This window comes from Chaetodon auriga, chromosome 21 (assembly GCF_051107435.1).
Source record: "Chaetodon auriga isolate fChaAug3 chromosome 21, fChaAug3.hap1, whole genome shotgun sequence".
Taxonomy (NCBI): domain Eukaryota; kingdom Metazoa; phylum Chordata; class Actinopteri; order Chaetodontiformes; family Chaetodontidae; genus Chaetodon; species Chaetodon auriga.
The window spans coordinates 4,515,842-4,542,347 of record NC_135094.1 but is presented as its reverse complement, the minus strand read 5'-3'; the positions used below and the strand labels follow the sequence as shown (position 1 = coordinate 4,542,347).

General features: G+C 43.4%; 1 protein-coding gene across 1 annotated transcript in view; it reads right to left on the bottom strand.

The window, feature by feature from the left end:
* The window catches only part of tmtopsb (teleost multiple tissue opsin b), a 31,309-nt gene extending 5,471 nt beyond the window's left edge, over nt 1-25,838 (bottom strand). Inside the window, exons 1-3 of the mRNA XM_076760959.1 lie at nt 25,021-25,838; nt 16,176-16,504; nt 2,978-3,211 (exon numbers count right to left, since the gene is read on the bottom strand). Of these exons, the coding sequence (XP_076617074.1) occupies nt 2,978-3,211; nt 16,176-16,504; nt 25,021-25,402 (945 nt within the window). The 5' untranslated portion in view covers nt 25,403-25,838. The remainder of the gene's footprint in view (nt 1-2,977; nt 3,212-16,175; nt 16,505-25,020) is intronic.
* Nucleotides 25,839-26,506: the final 668 nt, after the last annotated feature.

Below are 26,506 nucleotides of genomic sequence, written 5' to 3'. Positions count from 1 at the left end.
AGAGACAGAGTGAGGTGGAGGCAGATAAAAAGAGACAGAGACAGATAAAAGAGTGCGTGACAGAAGGAGGAAAAGGTCACCGCCGCACTGTCGTCCTCTGATAGTACCATCACATGCTCATCAAAAAATCAAAGCTAACGTTACCTTCCAGAGATTAAAGAGAACTTTCTTCCTCCACTCGTCCTCCTGTCACCTGTCTCTTTCATATTTCACCTTCCTCTGCCCGTCCTCCATCTTTATGTCCTTCATTCAGCCTGTTTTTTTTCATTCATTCTCACTTTTACTGCCATTTTCTCTTCTTCATTCCTTCTTTCCTGATCGGTCAGCAATCCTTTCTTTTGCCCAGCTCTGTTTCCTGCTAATGTCTTTCTGACACTCCTCATTGCTTTGTCCTGACTTTCCATCTCATTGCTTTCTTTTTTCTCTATTTTCTTCCTTCTTTCCTCCCCTTTTTTCGTTCATTACTTTCTTTTGTCTTTCCTTGATCCTTCCTTCATCTTTCATTTCTTTCTTTTCTCTTTCTTCATTGTTTTTTCTTCACTCCTTTTTCGCTATTTTCCTTTCCTTTTCTTTCTTTCTTTCTATGCATTTTCTTTAAGGGAAATTCTCAATCTTACTCTGCTTCATGTTATTTTTACTGATTTCATCTTTGTTTCTGAGGGACACTGTCTGAAGGAATCTCAGATTATTGATGTGAAGCTCATCTAAAGTTGATCCTGAACCCTGAAGTGATGTAACCTTCAGCTTCAACCTGCCATTAGAAGTGTGTGTGACCTAATTTTAAGCTCTGTGATTGGCAGCTTCCAACTGAAACACCCCTTCTGAGCTGAGTTTATGCTTTTACATGGACAAGCCTCAACGTTTAACCAAAGAAACAAACACTTTCTAATGCGGCTGTTCACCTTTTGTACTTCAGAGTGTCACGTTCATCCCAAACATTTGTTGGTTGATGACAGCCAGGTGAAGTAAACTGACACAAACTGAGCAGGTAGAAAAACACAACCAGAGACGCTCTTTGTTGCAGAAAGCTCGTCAAGATGTCCGAAGCAGTGTGGAGTCACGTGTGAGCCGTCCTCTCCGTGACGCTCGTGTTTGTACACAGTTATTAGACTGATCTACTAATGACTGTGGTCACGATTTATTGACGGTGAAACGCTGCACAGAGCACCTTGAAGTTTGCTCTGCTGTCAATTAGCAAGGCCAGAGGCATCAACCTGATTACTTCCTCTGTCTTCTTCTCTTTTTTTCCTGTGCTGTGTCCTTGAGTGTCAGTCAGTGTGTATCGCAGCCTCTCGGGAGGTGTGTGTGCTGGTGTAATATGTCGATGCTGCTGTGGCTTTGACACATGATAATAACGCTGCACCTCTGTCTGTTATCTGTGCTCTGGGTGTGTGTGCGTTTGTGTGTATTTTTGGCTGGATGTGGGAATGTATGTGTTGTGTCTGGAGGTGTAAATGAGGACCCAGCAGATGGAGAGTGGAGGTCTGCCTCCACCTACATTAACCTCCCCTGGGTGTGAATCTCATGTATGTCTGACTCTTTAAATAAAGGTGAGCAGGTCATTAGACGCCACTGATGCCAGTTTACAGCACTTCAGTTTAGGATGTGCATTTACCCACAAAGCAGTGGTGGAAGGAGTTTACTCCTGTCAGACTAATGGAGTGGAGTGGAAAGTACATTACTTCAAAATGTAGTAAAGTAAAGCTGAAGAAAATGGAAAAACTCAAGTACAGTACCTGAAATTTGTACTTGAGTAAATGTATTTACTTGCCACCATCACCAAAAAGACACTTTACCACTTTGTTCAGCATGTATAGGCACAACATGAACATCTGATATACGACTATAATGTGGTTGTAAGCACACATAAAGACATTGGGTCTATAGCTGTTGATGACATTAATAAACACATATATCTTATGAATCTAAGTTTAGGACAATGGCACCTGTGGAGGCCCTGGACACACGCCTGTTTCCACCAATATTCTAATATTTTCTTGACATTCAGCGAGGAGCATTTTGAACCAATGAGTAAACACAGGAAACAATGCAGAGGACGAGAGGTTCGACTGTGATTGGCTCTGCAGGACTGTGTACGACTGTGCGGACATCGTTCAGGAGAAGGGAAAAGTTTGACTGCGATGACAGGAGGTGAGAGAAACTTCAGCTGAGCAAAGTGAACCCTGATCAACAGGATTATAAAATCTTCTCTCACACATTTCCTTTAGTGCTTAGTCATCATGTTTGGCAGTGGTTTCAGCATCATTCCTCCCACTCGCATGTCATGCAAATAGCCTGAATCATTTCCACTGCAACATGCAACACAACTGATTTTACAAGCCTGATTTCAGAAAAGTTGGGACTCTCTTGAAAAATGTTTTTGGTTTTGCAAAGTGTTCCTGAGCCCATGTCGTCATATCCTTTATCCAATCATGTGTTCACAAAGTGGTGAATCTCGCTCCGTCCTCACTTGTGAACGACTGAGCCTTTCCAGGATGCCCCTTTCACACCCAATCATGATACTCTCACCTGTTACCAATGAGCCTGTTTACCTGTGAAACGTTCCAAACAGGTGTTTTTGGAGCGTTCCACATCTTTCCCAGTCTTTAGTTGCTCCCGTCCCAACTTGTTTGAAACATATATATTATTGAAGCATATACTGACAGCAATCAGTGAAGCAGATGAGGTAACGCATTAAATATATTGTCTTTGTGCTGTTTTTAATTGAGTATACGTCAAAGAGGATTAGCAAGTTGGAGGCATTCAGTTCAACTTTGCCCAATCAGCACTGATGCCTGAAATTTAACACGTATGTCCACCTCATACTAAAATAACATTTTCGAGGAACATCTAACAGACCGTGATTGATTGACAGTGGCATCCTCAGACGCTGCTCGAAACCAGGCAGAAAACACACGGTCGGATCAGCAGGAAGACCGATGAGCCGAGAGAAACACGGCGACAGAGAACGCCTCACCTGTTTGTTCATGAATATGTAGATGAAAGGGTTGATGACGGTGGAGAACTTGGCCAGCAGCGACGGCGTGATGCTCGCCTCCGGGGTCAGAAGGTCGCGGGGGCCGAAGGTCGCGAGCAGAGCTGCCACTCCGTAAGGCAGCCAGCAGACCAGGTAGCACACCACCATGGTGACAACCATCACCAGCACTCGCTGCTCTCTGCGGCGGGTCACCACCGAGCTCACACTGCGAACCTGGCAGAGAAAAAACTTTATTGGAGCATGTGACTGAAAACAAAAGAAGAAATGAAGAGAAAAACATCGCTGGTGCAGTTTTCAGGGTGTTCTGCACAACAGCCGGCCCACATACTACAGAGAGATCACATGATGGAGTATTAAGGCCACTCTTGGGGTAAAACCACACATTTTCACATATAAGCTGACGAGCAGCTCTCACCTGTTTACTACAGGAAAGAATTCAGTTCGTCTTGAAGGTGCTGTGAGTCATTCCGGAGAAAGATTGTTGATATCGCTGAATATCAACAAGCGAGAGGGACGGTGAATCTGGCACGCGGCGTGGAATCACATCGACAAGAAGGAGGGATGGCAACACGAACAATCTTTCTCCAGAATGACTCATGTAATGACTTACGTAATATCCTGATTTTTTGGGTTACTTTTCATAATGTTTTGCGATTTTCTCCAGAAATCATGACTTTGTTTTAGACTAAAAATCGCCAGCTTTAATTGTTGCAGGATCAAAGTGCGTCCGGTGTCTCTTTGTTGTCCACCTCCGCGGCAGATCAGTCGGACATTTACATCTCTCTGACTGCCTGCCAAAGCTAAACGCCGCTGCTGAACTGCTTGAAGATGCAGCTCCAAATAATCCCACTATAAGAGAGGCGGTGAGTTTTCCCAAGCAAGTGAAGGCTCTTCCCAAGGCTCACCATGCCTGGGTCTGTCTCAGACTAGTGCAGAGTGGACAATGAATCCATGCAACTGGAATGGAGGGCGACACATTCAGCATCTAAAACACCTCAATAAAAACTAGTAAATCAGGCTATTTTCACCCTCTCTCACCTGGTTTGCTTTCTTTAACGTGCTCCATGTGGACTTTGGGAAATACTAAAGGAAGGCTTTACTTCATTTTCCTTGCGATGTGTTTTCATGGTGGGCTCAGACCTCATTACAGAATCCGTCCTGAAGTTTAAACAAACAGCAGAAATGTCCCTGCGCTCCAACGTTTGTTTGTCTTGCAGCTATAAAACACCCCCATCAAACAGATAATCTGTTCATGTTTGGAGGGACGTCCATCATTAACCATGGTGACAGCTGTTTCCTGTCTGTTGTGCAGAGTTGTGAAGGTTTTGTGGTTATTTCTATAGTCGCTCCACAGCTGAGAGTCCTCATGTGTAAGTTAGCGGCAGGTACCAGTTTATGAAAGCGAGCGATTTACCTTTTCTTGCACACTAAGTTCGGGTCTCAATTGTTCGCCTCCTCTAAAGTTGTCAGAAAGTTATTGTTCCCTTCAGTAATTATGAAGTCAGTCAGACGTTGAGGTCAAGAGCCGACAGTTTGTGGCAGGTGGTCAGCGGTGGTCCTGGATGATTTGGTGCCCGAGGCAACACTCTGCAAGCAGGAAGTGTAGCGCTGCCGTCGGGTTAGCTGCGGGCTACACCTTGAGTCTGTTTTTGTTGGTTTTCTGGCAGATATTAGTTTACAGTTTAGCACATTTGCATCATTTAAAGTCATGCTGCATGATGTAAGTGCAGTGTAAGCACAGACGTAGAGGGAATCGACGCTTTAAATACTGAAGAGAATCTAAACATGCTGAGATCAAACCAACAGACTTCCACAATAAATCTGCTACACCGGTCCAACTTTACGAAGGACTCATCTGCTATGAATTCTGGGTAAATTAAGTCCTGTTGGCCTTCTGGAAGAATTCAACACCTACAGAGACGTTTTAGGAGGAAAACAAAGCAGAGTGTTTTGCCTGCCTGACTTTGTCAACGTGCTCAGATTTGGCTGATTTGATTATTTTTCCTGAGTACGCAGGCTTCATAGTTGAAAGGTTTCTTTTCTTAAATGCCTTAATTGTTGATGTACGATCTGGAGTCTCCACAGGGCGTTTTATTTTGAAAATGTACCAGATTCTTAACACTGTTCCTGTGTGTGACTTCCTGTCTGGTTCGATCTGCTCCAGGCAGATTGACGCGCTGTCCGTCAAAAATAGACTTGGCACATATTCTCGGCGGAGCAGAGCGTGTGTTGACATTTGACAGATTTATGACTCTGAAGAAAAAGGGCGCAAACTAATTTTCCCCTCCCTCCTATGTCGCCTCTACAACAAGCCGCCGCCACAGCTGGAAAAAATCCAAACTTCAGTCCTCATGAACATTTTCAAGTGACATTTAAACCCAAATAATCACAGCCTCTTCTGCCAACATCAATTTCGCATGGAGAAACTCTTAAATATTCATAAATTGGTCAATGTGATTTAAAAATCTAAATGAAACGATGAGAGTCAGGGGGAGGGAGAATGAGGAAGATTCAGATCGTGCAGCTTTGTTTAATTAAATAATTTGGGCTCATGAATCAGTGGCAAACTCTGCGTTACAGGAAGAGACACATCCAGCGCTACTGATGCCAGATCTGCTCTGACCGAGGTTGCTTCTGGCTGCTCAAACAGCCACCAAACATCGTGTGTAATTTAGCCTATTTGTCATGCAGAGTGTAAAATGAAGCTGTGCGTGGAGCATCGGCGACAGTCCCCTGAGAAAACGTCTCCCAGGTCAAATCACGACGTATCTCTCACATTGACTTTTAGGTTTCCTTTCTTGCTTAACTTACTATATTTGCCTAAAAGCTGTTGTTAAAGGTGGGTTTGATGTAAATGTTCCATTATTTTTAAAACAGCTTAGAGAAATGACGTTTTGTTAAATGACAGCGCAGCAAAAACTCTCATTTGAGATAACTTTAGGGATGTTCTCATATCTGAGGACTGATGGCTGATATGAAGGAATGCATCAACAAACTGCAAGTCTAATTCAGAGGACAAACAAGAAGACATCACTGCTGGAGGTAGTCATTTGTCATTTTGATTGGTTGCCAGACTGGACGGCCTTATCTAGTGTCAGCTCTGAGAGAGGCCAGACAACATTAAACCCTATCTCTGAAGTATTGCAGTGCAGTTTCTCTTTGTTTGCATGTGTTTGTAACCTTAATTGACTGAGCCCAATGGACGGTTGGAGAGTTGAGGACACCATGCCGGCCAAACCTTGAAGCGATTACAGGTTGAGCTCGCTGGACTTCAGATAAGACCTGCATCCAGTTCATGTTCAATCCTTGAGCTCCAACAGTTAGAAGAATGATTTGCCGAACTAAGTCATCCCCTCCATGTTACTCTGAGCCGCCTGCACCCTCTCAATCCCAGTGACAGGTGCTGTGTCAGCTGTGGAGGATGTCATACGAATATTTCAGGCTGGGGATGTGGCAAAAAGAATAATATGTTACAGCATGTTGACAGTTTCAGGTCAGTAATGGACCAGACACTGTCACATGATCAAGGACATGCTCCATCACCGTGCTGGTTTGTCAAACATCAGTGATGCAGTGCTAAGAGTTAACAAGGAGGAAAGGTGTTGGAAAGAGCAGCGAGTGTGCGATGCAGTCAGGGAAAGGGCAAAAAACTTGGAGAGAAAATTGGAAAAAGGACAAATACCTTGTGAAGAGTTAGATGAGAAGCAGGTGAAAGTTAAATTAGCTTAATGCAAAGATGTTTACACACTTTGGTTTGAAGAAATAAGATGCAACGTGTTCATTTATGAGCTGCTTTGTTGCGCAGATTGCTTAACCTTTGAATTTTGCTCAGTTTTATGCTAAGCTAAGCTAATTACCTGTTGACTATTCCTTTAAATATGGCGCGAATTGTCATCACCAAGCTTGCTATGATTTAAGACATATTGTTTTATATGTTTGATTTTTTCCCCCACTTCATTTAAAAAACAGTTTGATCAGTTCTTTAAAGTAAAACTTTTTCTGTGGTTGACTAATTGTACGGGCAAGTTAAGGGCAAATTTCCTATTCAGTCTCCAAGTGCAGTCGTCCTAAACAAAACAAATTAGAAAAGCAGTCTCTGCTTCGAGAGAAAGAGCTGCATAGGTGGAAAGTCTACAGCCTGATTGTCCATCATACTGAAGGGAAGGACAAAGGAGGCAACACTTGTACATTTCTGCAGAGGCTGAAAGTCCAGCCTGAATCTTAAGTCTACACCTTCAACCGACCAATCAGACGGAGGAGCCCCAGAGCTGCACAGGGGCCCTGAAACAGACCCTAAATATGTATTTTTCTTGTGGTGCACATAGCTCCATATCCATACACACTTCAAATTTTGGGAGTAAAACATTCATCAAGTGCATCACTCAAATTTTAAAGCACAGTCGGAGTGATGAAATGACAAATGAATGACTGTTCGGAGCTTGTGAATTGAATTTAAAGGCTCTAAAGGCTCTGAAAACCTACGGGATCATTATCGTAGCATTATCATTTGCAAATGCGTGTGGAGAGTTGTGCATCTCAGTCCGTATGTGCACACACAGATTTGGGAACGTGTACAGGAATCTGCAAACATGTATTCAGATTTGAAAGTGTGCTGAGATTTAGGAATCTGGACACAAATCTGTAAACGGCTTTTTATCGAAGAGGGAAAAGTATTTAACTACAAGACAAAAAGACAATTCTTCAGATCCACCTACAGTATGGCTCTCAGGTCACTGCCTGTTTACATGTGACCCTGCTAAACTCCTGCTATGGCGGAGATTTGCAAACGTCTGTGGCGATCAGTCTGTAACTTCAGGGTTTTTTCACCCTGAGCTCACGCTGCCAGGTTGGCCCTTTTCACTGAAGAACTAAAACAACAGTGATGGAACGGTGCAATGTTACCGCTGCTAACTGCTCTGACCAGCGACTGTCAATCTTACTTGTGGCTTGACTTTAGCAATGCTAACAGTGCAACCTGCAGACCTGTAATGGTGGAGGCAACTAGAAACAGTTAGCACAAGCTAACGTTAGCCAAAAGCTGCACTGTTGCAGTGTTTCCTCTCAATGAGTTTCAATGGTAAAATGCAGTTTCACATTCCTCCACACACATTTGGAAATAATGTTGCTATAATAATACCTCATGAAAACCCTTTTTCTCAATCAGCCCACTGTTATTAGTGTAACCGTTTCCACCAAAGTTTGATCAGCTTGTGTCGTTCCAGTGTTAATTTTGTCGGCTATGTTGTTATTTGGTCTTGTGTGTCAAATGTCCTTCTTAGTTTTTATCCTATTCAGAGTTTTAGATGACATTTTAGTCTTATCTTGGTCAAAGAAAACAACTCTTAATCAATGTTTTAGTCAATAAAAGCTGTTTTTCAGTCATCCGACTGAATATTTCAGTCACTCTCATTTCGGCAAAACCTTTAATTTTTGTCATTTTAGTCAAATCAAATCAAACTGATTTTGATGGTAACGGGACAAATAAACAGTGAATTCTTATGTCAACAAATCCATCAGTAAGCAAGGTGGCTGCTCAGGTGTTTGGTGCATACTGTTGTTTATGGCTGCAAGGCGTTTGGCTTTTAAAATCACAGCTACTAAAATCTGCCAGCGATTGGCTTCGTTCAGTCGGTTGTTGGCTGGAATTCAAACGCCTGCTTTTGTTGACTTTTATTTGAAAATGGAGACATACTGTAACAACACTTAATACAAATTTTCACTGGTAAATATACATCCTTTATGACTGTAAACTGCGTTAAAAAATAAAAAATGTTCCCATATTTTTAACCAGGGACGTTTTCGCCTAACGTGGGTTTTTCATCCAAAGGTTTAAATATCAATTTTGGGGATTTGCACTTTTCAAATGGCCAATAATGTGGTTCATTTACTCCTTTGATTGGACGCTATAGAAAAGCTATTATGGAGCAGAGCAAACAGTGCTGCTGCTGTATTACAAGCAGATCTAATCACTCTCGTAAATGTCAGCCATTAGCTTAATATCCGTGATATGAAAATCGGAAACAAATCATATCGTTCAGACAGAGGAATCATCACATTGCCCATTAATGCTGAAATATTTTAAACAAAGTGCTTCATGATTTTTTTAATAGCTATAAAATGATTTTGAATACCAAATAAAAACAAATTAAGCTCACAGCAAGAGGACGGCCGTTAAAGCCGGAGGAAGCTCACCTCTGCCTCAGTTTCTTTGTCTCGTACAGTGTCTCAGGTTTCATTACACAATATACTGTACACACACACTCACACACACACACACACACACACACACACACACACACACACAAGAGATTTAATCACTTTCACCAAAACTCTGGGAATGTGTCTGTGTGTGTATGTGTGTGCGCGTCTTACAAGTGAGAAAAATGCATGCTGTGTAAGCAGAGGATTATCTCCCCTCAGGTAACCTTACACCTCGGCTGCTGAGACACAACAGCACAAACACGCAAACCCAAGCACACACGCAGACTCTGACGCCGCAGAGCAAAATTAAACAGAGCCGCCGTCCGATGCCAATCTCGATCACCTTGAGCACTTTCTCTTGTCTTTCTCCACAGAAAGTTGGATGTTGTTGTCGCTAATTAACAATTTTGCCAAAGATCTTCACACAACATTAGATTATAAAACCAACAAAGCTGTGAAAATGATTAGGATTGTTATCAGTTCATTAACTTAAGTTGTTATCTGTACTATTCTTGTTTTTAGGTTCTGGCAGCATGTTGTTTTAATGAGTTGAGTCACTTATCAGTTTGGCAATTTGGACGAGAGTTTAATAACCTGAAGTCGATCGCAAATAGCTTTGCGTTTTGTGTGTTGTGGAATCTGCTGCGTGCAGCTCCGAGCGGTGTCAGCGTCCTTGACCGAGGCACCGGCTTAGAGCTGGAGCTGGTTCCCAGGAGCTGCACGCCGGCTGCACACTTCTCCTCAGGGATTTCACTACATTGGTCTATTTCTGACTGTATGTGACAATAAAGGAATACGCAAGACAAAGGCAGCTATCTGTCTGCCTTCGGGCTCTCTGACTTTATCAACCAAGAAAATCACAAACAGCTTTCCAAACCTTCCCTCAGTGTTGTTAGTATGTGACACCAAAAGTGCACACTGGTTTAATTTGTTGATTCTCAGCAGCTCAGCAGTTTATTTAATGTGGTCAAAAGGCAGCTTATGCTCCACTGTGTTTACCGGCCAGTTGCAAACTTTGTCTAACGGTCTAACTGCCTGCTGTGTCTGGAAACGGTGCTGATCAGACGCCAATAACTTAAAGTGCAAAACCCAAGCAAGGATACAAGGACACGTTACCCAAAAAGATTTTTATCCACAGGTTAATGGCCAAGTCCTTTCAATAATACTTTATAATTGAACTTTTCCTTTGCTAAAGTTGCTAAATTCTTATTTTCAGGTGATTACACACGAATGAAAGCATAATTATGAATATCACATTCCAATCCTGCCAAATTCTGCCAATAGATGCTGTAAATAAAACTTTTAGGTCACGACTTTATTAAGATGTTTTCAGGGAAATCTGAAAAAACTAAACACAACTTTTAAAGAAAACAATTATCTTTAGGTCAGTGTGGTGGAGGACTGAGTGAGTGTTATCCTGTCCATCAAATCCACAAACACACATGCACCTGCAGGAACATTAACCTTGAATAATTTTGAAAAATGATAGGCTGCTGTGACTTAGTGTCGACCACATCGAGCTCTGCAGTAAAAAACTGACGGGGAAAAGTGATAAACCAAAGAAATCACAGCCATAACTCTTCCACGATCCACTTCTCTCTCAACCATCCCGTCGCTCTGTTTATTTCTCCATCTCTTCTTCTCTACGCCTACGAGGATCCATCAACATACATGCCACCGTCTTAATCTGACACTGACAGGAAGCAAGATGCTGGGAGACTTCTCACTACATCTGGCTCTGTTTTCCTCAGTTTCTCAGTGTAATTAATTCAGAACGCATCATCGGCTAAATAACTGTGTCTGAAGAGTCACTTTCTCCCTCTGGTCCTCTTCTCCTCTATCTAAAGGCGTTTAATGATGACTTCCAGCAGATGTGAGTTCATCAAATAAAGAAATGTACCCATCTCATCAATCCATAGGTCTAATTCAGGCTGCGATGGAGACAAACGTCCCTCTCCCAGTGAGGGAAAACTTCCCAAATTCATTTCAGTCCTCAGGCACTAATGGGAAATCATTGCATGCATAAGAAAGCGAAGCAGTCAATGTAAAAATAAAATGTAGTTTTTCCAGGCACTCAAAAGAAAAATACAATTGTCATCAAAACTTAATTATGAATACAAATTAATTGGATATAAAATGAATTTCCAGGAATTGTGTTCATATAAATGGTAACAGGTGCATTAATGGGAGGTTAAAAGGAAAAACTGCAACAACCATCCGTGCAAAAGTTTTTCCACTTCCTCCAGTGAGCATTATTTTGCAATATTTAGAATATTTTAATCAATCTCACACTTTCTATTTCATTATGTTCATGCAATTTTAATATATACACACTTTAATCAAGACCCTGCTTCAAAAAGCAACACAAAAGAAAGTTCAGTGCGCCTGCAGGCGTTGCAGAAACCCACAGAGGCATGTCACATGAACCAGCAAATGGTGTGGCAAATGAAATTCTTGTGCAAACGGCGTCAACACATCAACATCCAGGGCTCACAGACACGAACAGAGTGTGGTTCATGGCCGCGAACAAACACATTTAACCATCCCACACAAAGTTACTTAGATACACTCTGTATGTATGTAGCTGCCAAATCGATTAGCATAAAAGAAATAATTTAGCATCAGGATAAAGGCAAAAAACAAGCAGCCACACTTGCAGATGAACAAGGACATCTGCCACCTACAGTCTTACACACACACACAGACATACAGCCATCTATCAACTGCTAAATTATGTAAGTTTTGTCTCCCAACATGATGCATAAATGCTTTCCCAAACCCTTTTCTTTTGCCCTGAAGCAGTTAAACTTGTCCTGAGTCTGAAAAGTATCATAATCAACTTTCAAAACTCACTGTGTATAATTTGTCTAATTGTAGAATATTAACTCCTGCTTGGGTTATTAAACCCCCACAACCAGAGACGAATGTGAAAGCTCCTGGTGTTGGTAGCTGCTGCCTTGGTACACCACGCAGACACACATGTCCAGACCAAAAAAAAAAAAAAAAGATAAATGACGAGTTTTCGTCTCCTGTGATTAGCTGACAGTGGGTGTGAAGGTCTGTAGCCTTGAGGTTTAATGACGTGCCTCAGCAGAATGTAATGAAGACTGTCGCCTGTAATCCTGTCATTAACACCAGCCTGTAGACGAAACCTTTGCGCTGCTCTCGACTCCCATCGCTTAATGACTATTTTCAGCTTTCTAACTTTGAAATTCTCTCCGCTCCCACCAGAGGGTACCACTCTCAACCCTCCTCTGACCTACTCCTACCACGGTTTCTCAACTTTGTTTCGCTGCAATCCCCAAAACATTTGGTATTTCAGAGAGAGCCTGCTGCTATCATAAAGTACAAAAACTTTATATTACATGAGCAGCATCCTTGAGGCGCCCGGCAGCTCACCTGGTAGAGCGTGCACCATGCATCGAGTCCTAACTGCAGGCCCTTTGCTGCATGTCTTCCCCTCTCTGTCTCCCTGCCTTTCCTGTCTCTCTCCAGCTGTCACTATCACAAATGAAGCAGAAATGGCAAAAATATCAATAATAACATTGGCAGCACCCTGCCATCAAAACACCTGTGTTAAAGATATGCAAAGGAGCCATTTATAGCAAATGGGAAGGCGTTGTCCTTTGAGGAATCTCTGAAAGAGTCCAAGCAGCGCCACGGTTTTTGTAGCGTTGCATACATGATGGTTCAAAAGTTTGGACTCTTTTTCCGTCAATAAGCATTGATTAAAAACAGTATAATTCAGACATCAAATGCATTATTCACATTTGAAATAATTTTGGTGCCAAAATAAGAATAAATATTTCAAATTTCCATTTCCTTGCATGGCAGCGAAGAATACTGTTGTAGTTTTTCTCCAAAACGATTTTGAATTTGTTGCTGAACCACATATGTGTGGAGGACTCATCACCTCCTCCTCCTGTGGGACGATCTGATCACAACCTGCAGCACGTCCTGCCTGAGCACAAACCTCTCGTACACAAGCAGCCAGCTGTCACTCGAAGCTGAGGAGGCTCTGAAGGACTGCTCTGATACAACTGTGTGGGAAGTACTTTGTGATGTTCATGAGGACGCTGACAGTCTCACACAGTGTATAACGGACTACATCAGTGTCTGTGTGGAGAGTGCCGTGCCCATCAGGACTGTACGGTGTTTCTCCCAACAACAAACCCTGGTTTACTCCCAACATAAAGGCTTCCGCTTCAAGGATAAAAGAGGCTTCAGGTCAGGAAATAAAGAGGAGCTGAAGAATGCACAGAGGGAGCTGAGGAGGAGGATCAGAGAGGAAAAAACAGCTACAGGAGGAAGATGGAGGAGCAGCTGGAGTTTGAAGGGGCCTTAAAACCATCTCTGCCAACAAGGAACCCAACTCCCAGCCTGTGGGGAACCGAAAGTGGGTGAATGATCTGAACCTTTTCTTCAATCACTCATCTGCGCCTCCCCCTGTCCAGCCCTCCCCATCATCTGCAGCCGCTGTACATCCACTGCATTTCCTCTTCAATGCCCTACCCTCCCCCCACAACCTCCAGCACACACCCCAGCCGCCCCAGTCTGTCCTTCACTACAGACCGGGTGAGGATAGAACTCAGGTGGATGAAGGCCAGAAAGGCTGCAGGTCTAGATCTTCTCCGAGTCCTGTGCAGACCAGTTGAGCAGAAGCTGGGGAGAGAATTACAGTGGTGGAAACATCCTGTGTTGTACCAGTGCCAAAGACTCTGCACCCCAAGGACCTCAACAGCTGCAGGCTAGTGGCACTGACAATAACACCTGATGAAGATCATAGAGAGGCTGGACCTCATCTGCCTCTGCCCCCTGTTCAGCCCATCAATAGACCCACTGCAGTTCGTCTATTAACCTGCCATTGACGTGGATGACCTCAATGATTTCTTTTTAGCACTGTAAGTAAAATCAATTGTAAACTGCCTCCAATATGTAAAATCTCACTTACTGCAACTGACTTCACCACTCTGTTAGTGGAATTGTGCCTGCTTCTTTTAAAACAGGGGCTATCAGGACCCTGTCTGTAAAGCAACATCACCTGGACCCTGATCTGATCAAAAACCGCAGATCAATCACAACGCTGTCATTCTTCTCAAACTCATTGAAAAAGCAGGGGCTCAGAAACTCATAGATCACCTTTCATCCAACAACCTGTATGAACCTCATCAATCCAGCTTCCATAAAATTCCACGCACAGATACAGCAGTAAATCATTTACCACAAAAGCGGTGAATGATTTAGTGCTGGCTTCAGACTCTGGCTCAATTCTAATATTGGTGCTTCGACACCTCAGCGCAGCTCTCGATAGGATTGATCACCACGTTCTGTTACATCGCTGAGAAAATTATATTGGTCTCACTGACACTGCTCTGTCACATTTAATTGACAGATCTCGCTTCGTCTTAGACAGCAACTGTTCATCAGACCACAAGAAGGTCGGTTATGGTGTGCCACAGGGATCTGTGCTCGGCCCCGTTCTTTTCTTTATTTACATGTTGAGCCTTGTTCAAACTCGATGACCATTTCTATGCAGATGATACTCAGCTTTACGTCTCCAGGTGACACTGGAAGACAGTATATCACAAATCAAATGGATGCCCTCTCACATCCTTCCTTTAAATGAAACACCGTCTATGTGCACATAGTTCCATAGATGTACTATATGTTGCACTTTTCTGCATACATGTATATATATGTGTGTGTGTGTGTGTTTTCATGTGTGTGCTGTTCCACCTCTGTACACTTATTTTGCTAACACTGCTCATTCCTGTTTTACTGTGTTAAAAAGTCCATTTGCGAAGCTTTTATGTAGTTCATCTCACTTACACTTTTGTGTGTTGTACTAATGCTGCTCATTACTGTTTTCCTTGTGTCAAATATTCCATTTGTGAAGCTTTTATGTAGTTTATCTCAATTACATTTTTGTGTTATGCTAATGCAGTTCATAACTGTTTTTCTTGTCTCAAATATTCCATTCGCAACGCTTTTACGTAGTTTATCTCAATTACATTTTTGTGTTAATGTTGCTCATTGCAGTTTTTCTGTGCAGCCTTCTGAAGCATGCTGGGCTATAACAAACCTTTTTCAAACAAAATCCAGAGCTTGAACTCATCAATTTATGAGTCAGGTGAAGGGAGAAACAGACAGACAGAAATCAAACCTGAACTCAAACATCCATCATTTATAAGGAAATTATTACTCACACACAAACTGCGTCTTCAAAAGTATTCCACGTATCTGCCAAACATGCTTCATGCCTGGTGTTTGCATAATGCACGTGCCACCATTAAGTTTTAAAAAGCCCCTCGTTTTCCAAACACAAAGCCCAGAACCTTCTTTCACGGCTGGATGGCAGGAGCAGACGTAAAGTTTACCGGTTTAACAGCAATATCAGGATTCAAATTCTGGCTGTAGTCCAGGTACTGGATCATATCTTAACCTCTCTTGTGTCCACTGTTCTTGCTTCAAGGTCTAAATTACCTTTGGCAGATTGGACATGGTTTCAGACACTGACAAAAACTCACAGTGGCTGTTTGGCCTACGCGTCTCTGTGAGTCAGCAACAGTGTAAAACAGCAAAGACAAAAGATGTAAGTCGGTGTTGGCAGCTTTAATAAACTACTCTGTCGAGATGTCAAACCTGATTGGAGATTGTTGACATCGGCCGGTGAAGCGTGGCTTCATTTCTCAGCTTTCAAACTCAGGTCTTTGAAAAGTATGAACTCATATTCTTTCCCCTTTTCTCAACTTCGCATGATTGAACATTCAGACAGGCTGGAGGCTTCTGATAGTGGATCAGTTCAGGTCACAGATAAGGGAGCGCACTGCTGGTGTGCATTTTAAGCACTAATAAATACACTGCCTATCTGGTATCTCAAATCAATCTTTTTCTGACTCATAGACGCTTTTTCAACTCATAACAGAGACGGCGTCGCGTTTTCTCTCATATAACATTTACTTTAGCAGAATCTCACCTGTCTGATGGTGTGCAGCAGCTTTCCGTACGAGTAGAGGATGACGCAGAACGGCAGGACCAGGCAGAAGGTGAACAGGCAGATGATGTAGGAGATATTGTTTGGCGTCTGGGTCCTCCAGTCCACCGAGCAGGTGGTGCCGGGCCCCTCGGGCCCGTATCTGCTCCAGCCCAGCAACGGAGGTACAGTCCAGGCCACAGAGTAGAGCCAGGAGAAGCAGATCCCTCCCAGCGCCGGGCGGTACTCTCTGCCGTCGGCTATGGTGGGCGCCATCATGGTGCAGTAACGCTCGTAGGACAGAACGGCGAGGGAAATGAGGGAGACGATGCCTGAAGAAGAGGAGGCACAGAACAAGGGGGCCAGTAGGTTGGGCTGCGTTGATGCTCATAATACTGCTGTATTTTGACACTTTAGCAACATCCTTGAAACTTTCATGCCAATAAAGCCCTTTCAATTGAAACTGAATTGAACTGAAGGTGTGCAGCAAAATGCCGTGGTAAAAAAGGGGCGAAGGAGCTTAAATATGAAATACAATATGAAGAAAATCTTAACAGTATTTTGGCTTTTAGCAACACAAATGTGCAGCTTTTCTCCAAACTGGAGCATCTGTGATCTCTTGTGCTGCAAGACAGAGCTGAGTTCAGATCCAGGGTGAACTCAATTTTCTGCTCGTTTTGACCACAGATGTTGTTTTTCACAAACAGTCGATGGACAACAGTGGCGTTCATCAGCGATCAGATTTACAACCTGAAGAGGAACATCTCATATTTCCCCGCAGGCCCTCTTCATTCTGCTCGTCTCTGTGCATTTATGGAGCCCCGCAACTCAAACTAAGCACAGCACTTGAGCTCATGCAGATGTGTGTGCGCTTGAATTTGCAGCAGACAAACAAATCTGAATCTTTTTGCCCACATTTGCCTCTTTCCTTCACTTTGCGCTAATAGTGCCCTTATTGTGCCGTCATTCATTGCAATTGGCACCAAAACGTATTTGTAGTTTTTGGCATTTTTTCAATGATAATTTTCTCGATTAATTGATTACTCCGTTGGTCTGAAAAACACCAGAAAATCAATTCATCATCATGTAAGATGAAGAAAAGCAATAAGTTGTCATCAAATATTCGATTACTGCTTGAAAAATGACTTCAATGAGGAATCGATTAGCTGTACAGTTGCCAATTGATTTTCTGCTGTCGCTTTTACGACGTGTGAAACAATCACAACATTCAATTTTACTTAAAATATCGTAAAAGTGTTGTGAGTGTAATTGAAACACGCACAGAAACACTGATTTGCAGTGGAGGGGAGGCAGACGGCAGCACAGCCACACACCGTCTTTTTCTAATTGTTAATTGCTTAATCGATGAATGTGTCCCGTTGCAGTAAATTGTTGCTGAAGTGAGTGAGTCTTAAATCAGAGCTAATCAGCGCATACGGGCTAAAGTGCTGGTCCAGGGGCACTTTACCTCTGTTACACTGAGTCTCCCAGGGACAGACACTTTGATTAGAGACAATCACGCCACTTCGACGCTTAATGACTGTTTCTGATTGGCTGACATCGCTGCGTGTTCGGTGAGGACGGGGAGCTGTGGGCGCCATGTAGAGAGCAAAGAGTGAGAGTCTTGAGAATAATGGACATTATTTTGTGTTTGTGTGTGCACGCTGGATATCAGTATAAATGTAATGTGTGTGTGTGTGTGTGTGTGTGTGTGTTTACAAGCAGACGGAGAGGGCATAAGAGCTCTCTCTGTTCATTACTGGTGCACTCTGGGTAGTTAAAGCACGCAGGATTCACAGGTCGAACACATACCTCATGAACGTACCATTTTAAATAATAAAAGGATTAAATGAGATTTTTTCGGTTGAATACAAGTTCATCTGACAGTGGACGTGACCTCACCCACTGTTTGTGGACTACCGTTTTGAGCCTCCAGTTTTGCATTGCAGCTGTCACCACCTTGTTTTTGGTACAGGAAGTGACCATATTTGGACAAGAGGGTGGAGCTGCGGAGGACACGCACTGCTCCACCTCAGTCCTGACTGGATATGACTGAGAACCTGAGGATACGTTGTAGTAACGACCTGTCAATCCCAAAGTAGCCACGCCACAGTTTATCGTCTATTTTTTTCCTAAATGGGAGCATAATTCACAAAATGAACATCACGCTGTGTTGAAGAAGACTTGACCTGGCGATTGAGACCATAAACTCATCAGGAAACCAAATCAACTAGGCTCATTATCTCATAAGCTTACATACAATCAGGCTTCTTTTTACAGCCCCCTGCTGGCCATTAGAGAGACTGCAGGTTTAAGGCACGTCTGCATTGGCTTCACTTCTCAGACCTGTTGACCTATTGTATTCAACATCATCGCACAAACCTGAAATGGCTAACATGCTAGCAAAGAGCTCTTACACATCCAGCAGGCTCAGAGTTGACTTTCTGCTCACCTGATGACTAACTCAGTTCTTTTTGGTCTCCAGGGACTCCTGAGGTAACCTGACCCTGTTAATTAGATCTTGTATGGACTATGGCCACTTGCACATGGACTCATATTCACTAATGTATTCATCCATATTAGCATGTGCACAGTTCTATCTACTGATAGAGGTTGATTCGTATTATCTTGGTTTGTTCTATACTCCTCTACCTGTGTTTCAATCTCATTGCTGCTGCTGTGACAGCTGAATCTCCCACCGGGGATTAATAAAAGTTTATCTTATCTGAGATATCAGACTCTTTACATGCTGTTCTCATCTGTGTTCAGCAGCGAGTTGATGACTTGGTCATTTTTCTGCGGTTTGGAGCTGTTAATTAGGGCTGTTTCTGGATTGAAAAACAGCTGCTGTGCACAGTCCTGATCCATTTTTAATGGAAAAAAAAAAAAGATCTTGTGATCACGTAATTATTGTCTTGTCATTGTTTTCACCTGTTTGTGTAGTTAGATATAACCAGCAGACAGACTGCGTTATGACTAATCTACTGTTGCTTTGTTTTAAACTAACTGTTGTGAGGACCAAAGACACAAAATCAATCGCGTGCAGGATTATTACAAGGGCAAGAAAACAAAAACTGTGTACAAATTGCAAATCGGTTATAGACCGGTCGTGGATAAATAAATCCCTCCTGTCTTTTAGTGGCCCGTTACCTCAGAAACGGGGCAACTTCTCCTAACAGGGACCGATTTTCCATTCATTTCCTGTAATGATTGCACAGTCTCTCCTCTGAGCCTGGTGGGGATTCGGGGGAGCGTATCAGCCCCGAACGCTGGCTTTGATTCAAACATGGTCCACTTTGATTCTCCACCATGCATTTTAATGGTTTTCCACCTGAGGCCTGATTCCTCTTCACCTCGCTCTGGAGTGGTGCGGAATAGATTTATGGCGAAATGAATGGCCCGATGTCCAAGGCCAGAGTAAGCGCAGGAGCCAATCATCTTTCATTGTCTCCTGCTTTAGCGCCCTTTGTCCCTCCATCTTGTCCCACTCGTTTCCTTTGTGTCCCTCTTTCTCTCTTACTTTCTCCCTCTTTGTTTCCCTCTCTTCTTCTTTTTCTTTTTGCTATAATCTGATGAAAGTAGAGGATTACTGAAACCTGATTTTCCCAGTGACGTGCTCTGTAGAAGTTCAGCTCCTTTATTTGCCATGTGCACAACAACCACACTGAAGTTGTTCTCAGGCTCCCTTCAATAATGCTTATATAACCCTGATCCCAAGAAAGTTTGGATGCTGCAAACATTTTTGACATATACTCAATTAAAAACCGTATAAAGCAATATATTAAATCTTTCTCCTCATCAGCTTCACTGATTTTTTTGTAAATATATGCTTGAGTTTGATGCAGTAACAAGTTTTAAACAAGTTGGGACAGGAGCAACTAAAGACTGGGAAAGATGTGGAACGCTCCAGAAACACCTGTTTGGAACATTCCACAGGTAAATGGGTTCATTGGTAACAGGTGAGAGTATCATGATTGGGTATGACAGGGGCATCCTGGGAAGGCTCAGTCATTCACAAGCGAGGATGGAGCGACGTTCACCACTTCACCACAGCTAACATCCATAAATATATATACTGTGACGGTTTGACAGCAACAACGGTAATAAAATCAGTATTTGTGTATGCTGCAGGTATAAAATAAGCAGATACAGGTGTTCCAGTGTGGTGTGAGTAAAGTGACAGTAATGAGCTCCAGGGCTCAGGAGTTCGGCGGTCTGTGGTACCGCGGGTCAGACGGCAGCAGGCGCAACAGTTTGTGGCCGAGCTGATCAGGGAAAGATGAGGTTTCTACTCAGCTGACAAAATGCAGGGAAGGTATTGCTGTAACAACGGTGTGATGGCATGAGAGGAAGTATTTTACAAAGGGAGAGCTGTGAGGAATGATTATTTTCATTACCAATTAGCATGCAGATTACTACCCTGAATAATTAATCGTTTAGTCGAGAGATTCATGAAAAAAGAATTTCTCATGAGACGTCTTCAAACTGATCAATGATCTAAAGCCCAAAGATGATCAGTTTAAATGATGCAGCTCACAGAAAAGCAAGCGGAGAAGCAGGATGTCGGGAAAGTTCTGCTTTTCCTGCTTGAAAACTGACTCGAAGTAATTACCGAGCAGCTGCCTGCATCACCTGATTTTTCCTCGTAACCAGTCAGTGCTTCCTGCGTCTCCTCATGCCAGTGACAGCTAATAGCTCTGTCTCTCTTTCAGACATTACCCAACTTTTCCTTTCACACATCCTGCACCTGAAAGAGAAATGGAGAAAAGAAAGACCCCTCTTATTCCAGCATGAGTGACCTGATGGGGCTTGATTACGAGCGTCCTAACAGCCCCTGAGTGCACGGTCCAGTAGCTCAGATGTAGCCTGGGTAATTGCAGCGGGGTGGACAACGTCTCATTAGGGAATTAACAAACGAACTGGATTCCATCTTGCAGGCGGAAGGTGAAACGAGAGGTCGGCGTTTTGTTTTCGTGTCGGTCCTGCCAGCCTGAGCAGATCTGTTTCTGCTGTATGAGGCTTGTAAGTGATCCAGTATCCCTGCACAGGCTGACTGAGCAGAGCCACAGACAAATCAATTAACCGATTGATCATTTCAACTCTAATAATTACCATTACTTCGCCTGGAGTAACAGTCACACCTGTACACTGTTTCCATCATTGCTTATAAGCTTTCCATCAGAAGACAGAAGACAATGTGAAATACCTTCAGCCTGTAACTTATTTCTGGACATTTTCCACCTGGGCTGTATTTCTTCTTGTTTTTCCACCATCTGATCAATTCTGACCAAACTGTCATCAATCATTCACAACTCACATAAATCTTTGATGATAGGGTGCCCATCTCTGCACTCCAGAGTTTCAGAAAGCCGATGACCAACCCAGTCCACAATTAAATCTCTAAAGCATCTCATTCAGGTGTTTTTTCATCAGCCAGCCTGTGATCCTCTCTGCGGTTGCTTGTTTCTTGTTTATTCTGGCCGCTTCTAACAGGCAGCGCTGAAAACCTTGTGCAAAATTCATGACAAAAGTTTTCAGGTTATTGATAAACTGCAAATCAGCTATAAATTTTGCATGTCTCATTACAGAGTGAATGTCAGTTTTTCAAAAGATGGGCTTGTAGAAAGCGGGATTGTAGTGGAAGCTGCTCACCCTGTGGCTGTATAGTGGGGTTATTGAGGGATTTAGTCAGAATCCTTTGATTTGATGGAAAAAAGATAAAAAAACAGACACCTGGTGAAATTGTCTGCAAGTTGATGCTGATTTAAGAGCAACTATGTCTTGGTGGAAGTCCAGACTCCAGAGAGAAAACAAATGATTCAAGACCAACAACTTCTTACTGCAAGTCAAGACTCCAGAGAGAAAACAAACGATTCAAGACCAACAACACTTTACTACACGTCCTGACTCAAGAGAGAAAACTACTGATTTAAGAGCAGCAACAACAACATCTTACTCCAAGTCCAGACTCCTTAGAGAAAACAGTGGGTTTAACGCTGAGATCAGACTACACAAATGTAGCCCAACTTTGAGACGACTTTTTCGTGGCTGATGAATTACCAATGTCACGGCCAATGGTGAACGACAATCGGCGTCTATAACGTGGAGTGTGACATGCTAAACGACCTGTCATGCAGCATCGGACGCCCTGAGACACCCCGATGAAATCAGAATTTTCTTGTCTTGACATCTCCCACAATGTTCCTGATGAGTTTTGACCAATCAGGTGCTCTCTCTGTATCGCAGTCATGTCAAACATGGCGAAGAGCTGTCAAGTGGGACAACGAAAGACCGGAAAAGTTTGTCGAGCTGAGGCAACGTTACCCCTGCCGATTTGACGTTTCCTCAAGGGAGGACGACCACGTTACACAAGTCTGCATTATCACACACAACCCTTCTGTCAGTTTGATTGACAGCAGCTTCACCCACCTCCCCGATGACTTGGGCGTGATTTTGAACTACACATCCAGACTCCAGAGAGAAAACTGCCGATTTAAGAGCAACAGCACTTGATTTCAAGTCCAGACTCCAGAGGGAAAACAACCGATTTAAGAGCAACAACACTTGATTGCAAGCCCAGTCTCCAGAGGAAAAACAAGTGATTTAAGAGCAGTAACACCTGATTGCAAGACCAGACTCCAGAGGGAAAACAACCGATTTAAGAGCAACAACAACAACTTACTACACATCCAGACTCCAGAGAGAAAACTACCGATTTAAGAGAAACAACACCTGATTGCAAGTCCGGACTCCAGAGGGAAAACAACCGATTTAAGAGCAACAGCACTTGATTTCAAGTCCAGACTCCAGGGGGAAAACAACCGATTTAAGAGCAACAACACTTGATTGCAAGCCCAGACACCAGAGGAAAAACAACCGATTTAAGGGCAACAACACCTGATTGCAAGACCAGACTCCAGAGGGAAAACAACCGATTTAAGAGCAACAACAACAACTTACTACACATCCAGACTCCAGAGAGAAAACTACCGATTTAAGAGAAACAACACCTGATTGCAAGTCCGGACTCCAGAGGGAAAACAAACGATTTAAGAGCAACAACACTTGATTGCAAGTCCAGACTCCAGAGGGAAAACAACCGATTTAAGGGCAACAACACCTGATTGCAAGTTGAGACTCCAGAGGGAAAACAACCGTTTTAAGAGCAAAAACACCTGATTGCAAGACCAGACTCCAGAGGGAAAACAACTGGTTTAAGAGCAACGACAACACCCTACTACACATCCAGACTCCAGAGAGAAAACTACCGATTTAAGAGCAACAACACCTGATTGCAAGTCCAGACTCCAGAGGGAAAACAACCGTTTTAAGAGCAAAAACACCTGATTGCAAGACCAGACTCCAGAGGGAAAACAACTGGTTTAAGAGCAACGACAACACCCTACTACACATCCAGACTCCAGAGAGAAAACAACTGATTTAAAAGCAATCTTACTGCAAGCCAAGACTCTAGAGGGAAAACAACAGACTCAAGAGCAACATCTAAGGCAAATCCAGACTCTAAAGAGAAGAAAACTGACTTACAAGCAGCAACGTCTTACTGCAAGTCCAGAATTCATAGAGAAAACAACTGACTTAAGAGCAACAACAGCAACATCTTACTGTTTCAAGTTCAGACTCCAGAGAGAAAACAACAGACTGAGGAGCAGCAACAACACCTGTAGTTAAGTGCATTTATGGAGTGATTCACTTACATTTGCGCTCAGAGACCTTTAAGTACAAAGATAGAAAACGTCTTAATGCAGCAAGAGCATGAAAACACTGACAAGCACCCCCCAATCACGGTCTCTCTTCTCTGGTTGTCTTCACTCTAATGACTAGAAAATTAGGATCCCGGTTTCTGGACAGAGGGGTGACGTTAATTAATCTGTGATTAGAGCGATTGTCCTGAAACTGAAAGGTCGCAGGTTTGATCCGGGCTGTGCTGAAGAGCTCCTGTCAACAGTCCCATGTGTACAAATTTGAACACCAAACAAAATCCCCAAGGATCAAGATAAGAGCCTAACACGAGCAAATTTGTTATGTAATACGATCAGAAATGCTTTTTCCATGTTATATGATTTTTTTAGTGTTCATCTCTTCTGCTTCTTCCCTCCAAAGTTTCCTCTGGGACTAAATCTGAATTTATTACCCTATCCTATCACATTCGGCCTATTTATGTCCCTGATGGAAATGCAGCTTCCAAGCTCATAGCACAGCTGAACATAATCAGCAGTGAACAGCACATTACCTTCACCACTTGATAGGATTTTAATTGAAATTAACTGCAGAATGAGATGTGTTAACAGGATTTTAATCAAATGTTTTGAGTGAGTTCTGTGTTGCCCCTCACTGCATGCGATGAAAGCGTATTTTCTTCACGCTCTTTAAGATGCTAAATCAAGAAAATTAGGGAGCCTCAATATGTTACAGTAGCAGATCAAGCAGGGAGCGCGCTGAAAGCTCTGGATTTTGTCCATTTTTATATTTAAATTCACACTTTTAGATGAAGAGCTGAAGGAGTGGTGCGACTTTTGGTGCTGGTTGTTGTGGTTTTGGATGAAAGTGCATGATGTCCATTTGAAAAAAAGGACATTTTGGGGACAAGGATTTCACACTTACAACAACATTTAGAGATAATATGTTGAGAAAATTATACACAGTCTGACTGGCAGCAGAATTAAGTGGCAAAACCAATATTTCATCTCTTTCAAGACTTGAGAAAAAGACGAGAAGAAATTGATTGATTGATTTAAAGATTTAATTATTTCAAATAACCCGAAAGGTGTTCTTTTGGTCATTAAAACTCCAGTGGCACATGCCACAAAAAATGAAAACAGCTGCTTACCTAAACATGCGTTAACGAACCCGTACCAAACGCACCCTGCGCGTCCGATCAGCCACCGCCCCTGGGTGCTGGCCGCGAAGCTGAACGGGGTGCCCAGCACGCTGACCAGCAGGTCGCTCGCGGAGATGCTCACCAGCAGGAGGTTCATGGGCGTGCGCAGAGCCCGGTACCTGCAGAACAGCGCGAGCACCAAGAAGTTACTCAGGAAGCCGAGGGTGCCGATGAAACCGAGGCACACCGCCACCACCAGGTGCCCCTTCGGGCTCAGGTTCGGAGGAGGGAGAGACCCGGATACCTCCTCGTATGCGTCCGTCGCCGCCGTGCCGCCGGCTCCTCCCCCGGGACAGTGCGTACAACTCAGGCTCACGTTGCAAGCGATCATACCGGGCTGAGTCGCGAAGTTTGGACCGGCCCGAAGTTTGCACCGACCATGCGGTCTTGGTGCTGTTCGCTCGGTCAGCCCATCTGGACGAGCGAAGGGGCAGGGGTTAGCCCTCTGCTGCACCGTGCGCGCATTTGGTAGCTTTTAATAAAGAAGGCAGAAATTTGTAAACGCTCGGCTATCCAGTCGATGACGGCGACTTGGGCAATGAGTGAGGACTCAGAGAGCAGATGCCGGTGTTAAATTAGATCCGCCCCTGCGCCGTGCGCTCCCGGTCCAGAGAGGTGCGCTCCTTCTCTTGCGCGGCCACCGTTCAGCGCTAAGTGCGCCTGAGCTTTTATCACCCCCTGCGCCTTTTAACGCGCTGGGGGACGAAACCCCCCAACATGAGGAGGTGTGTGCGTGTATGTGTGTGTCTGTGAGTACGCATGTGTGTAATAGCCTCAAACCACCATCAGACTCGAATTAAAGCGTTGCGTAACAATGTTTTGGGGGATAAAACACGCTGCAAATTAGGCTCATGACTCCACACCTCTCTTATATTCATGGGCCATGAAATGAGACACAGGGGCTGTGATAAAGTGCACAACAGTCAGTGTGGGTCATCTGTCCTTATTGAAACACTTATTAAAATTCTGAAAAAAGCAAAGACAGGAGGAGGGGACAGACAGTCTCCTGCAGAGCCCTGCTGATGCAGACTCCAGGCAGCAGGCCCTGGGCTTGGTTTTCTTTGTGGGTCCTCCTTACTTTCCCTGAAGAACTATTAAGTAAAACAATATATATTGTCTAACAAAATATACATAACTACATAACTACGTCCTCTGAGGACAACTTGACATCCCTTTGATATGATACAATGTGGCAAGAACATTCCTGCAATCCTCAAAGTGGATTATAATCCCTACATGACATTAATATACAAAACACACATCTGTAGTAAACATGGCTTCATTCGACAGACGGCCTTGAAGAATTATGTCCCCAGACCTTAAATCAGAGCAACATCCTCAAGGCGCACACTCAGTAATCACACACAGGATCACAAGCAATACGATATAAAAACAGCCACTCAGAAGTAGATCATGGTTTTGTGTTTGAAACCTA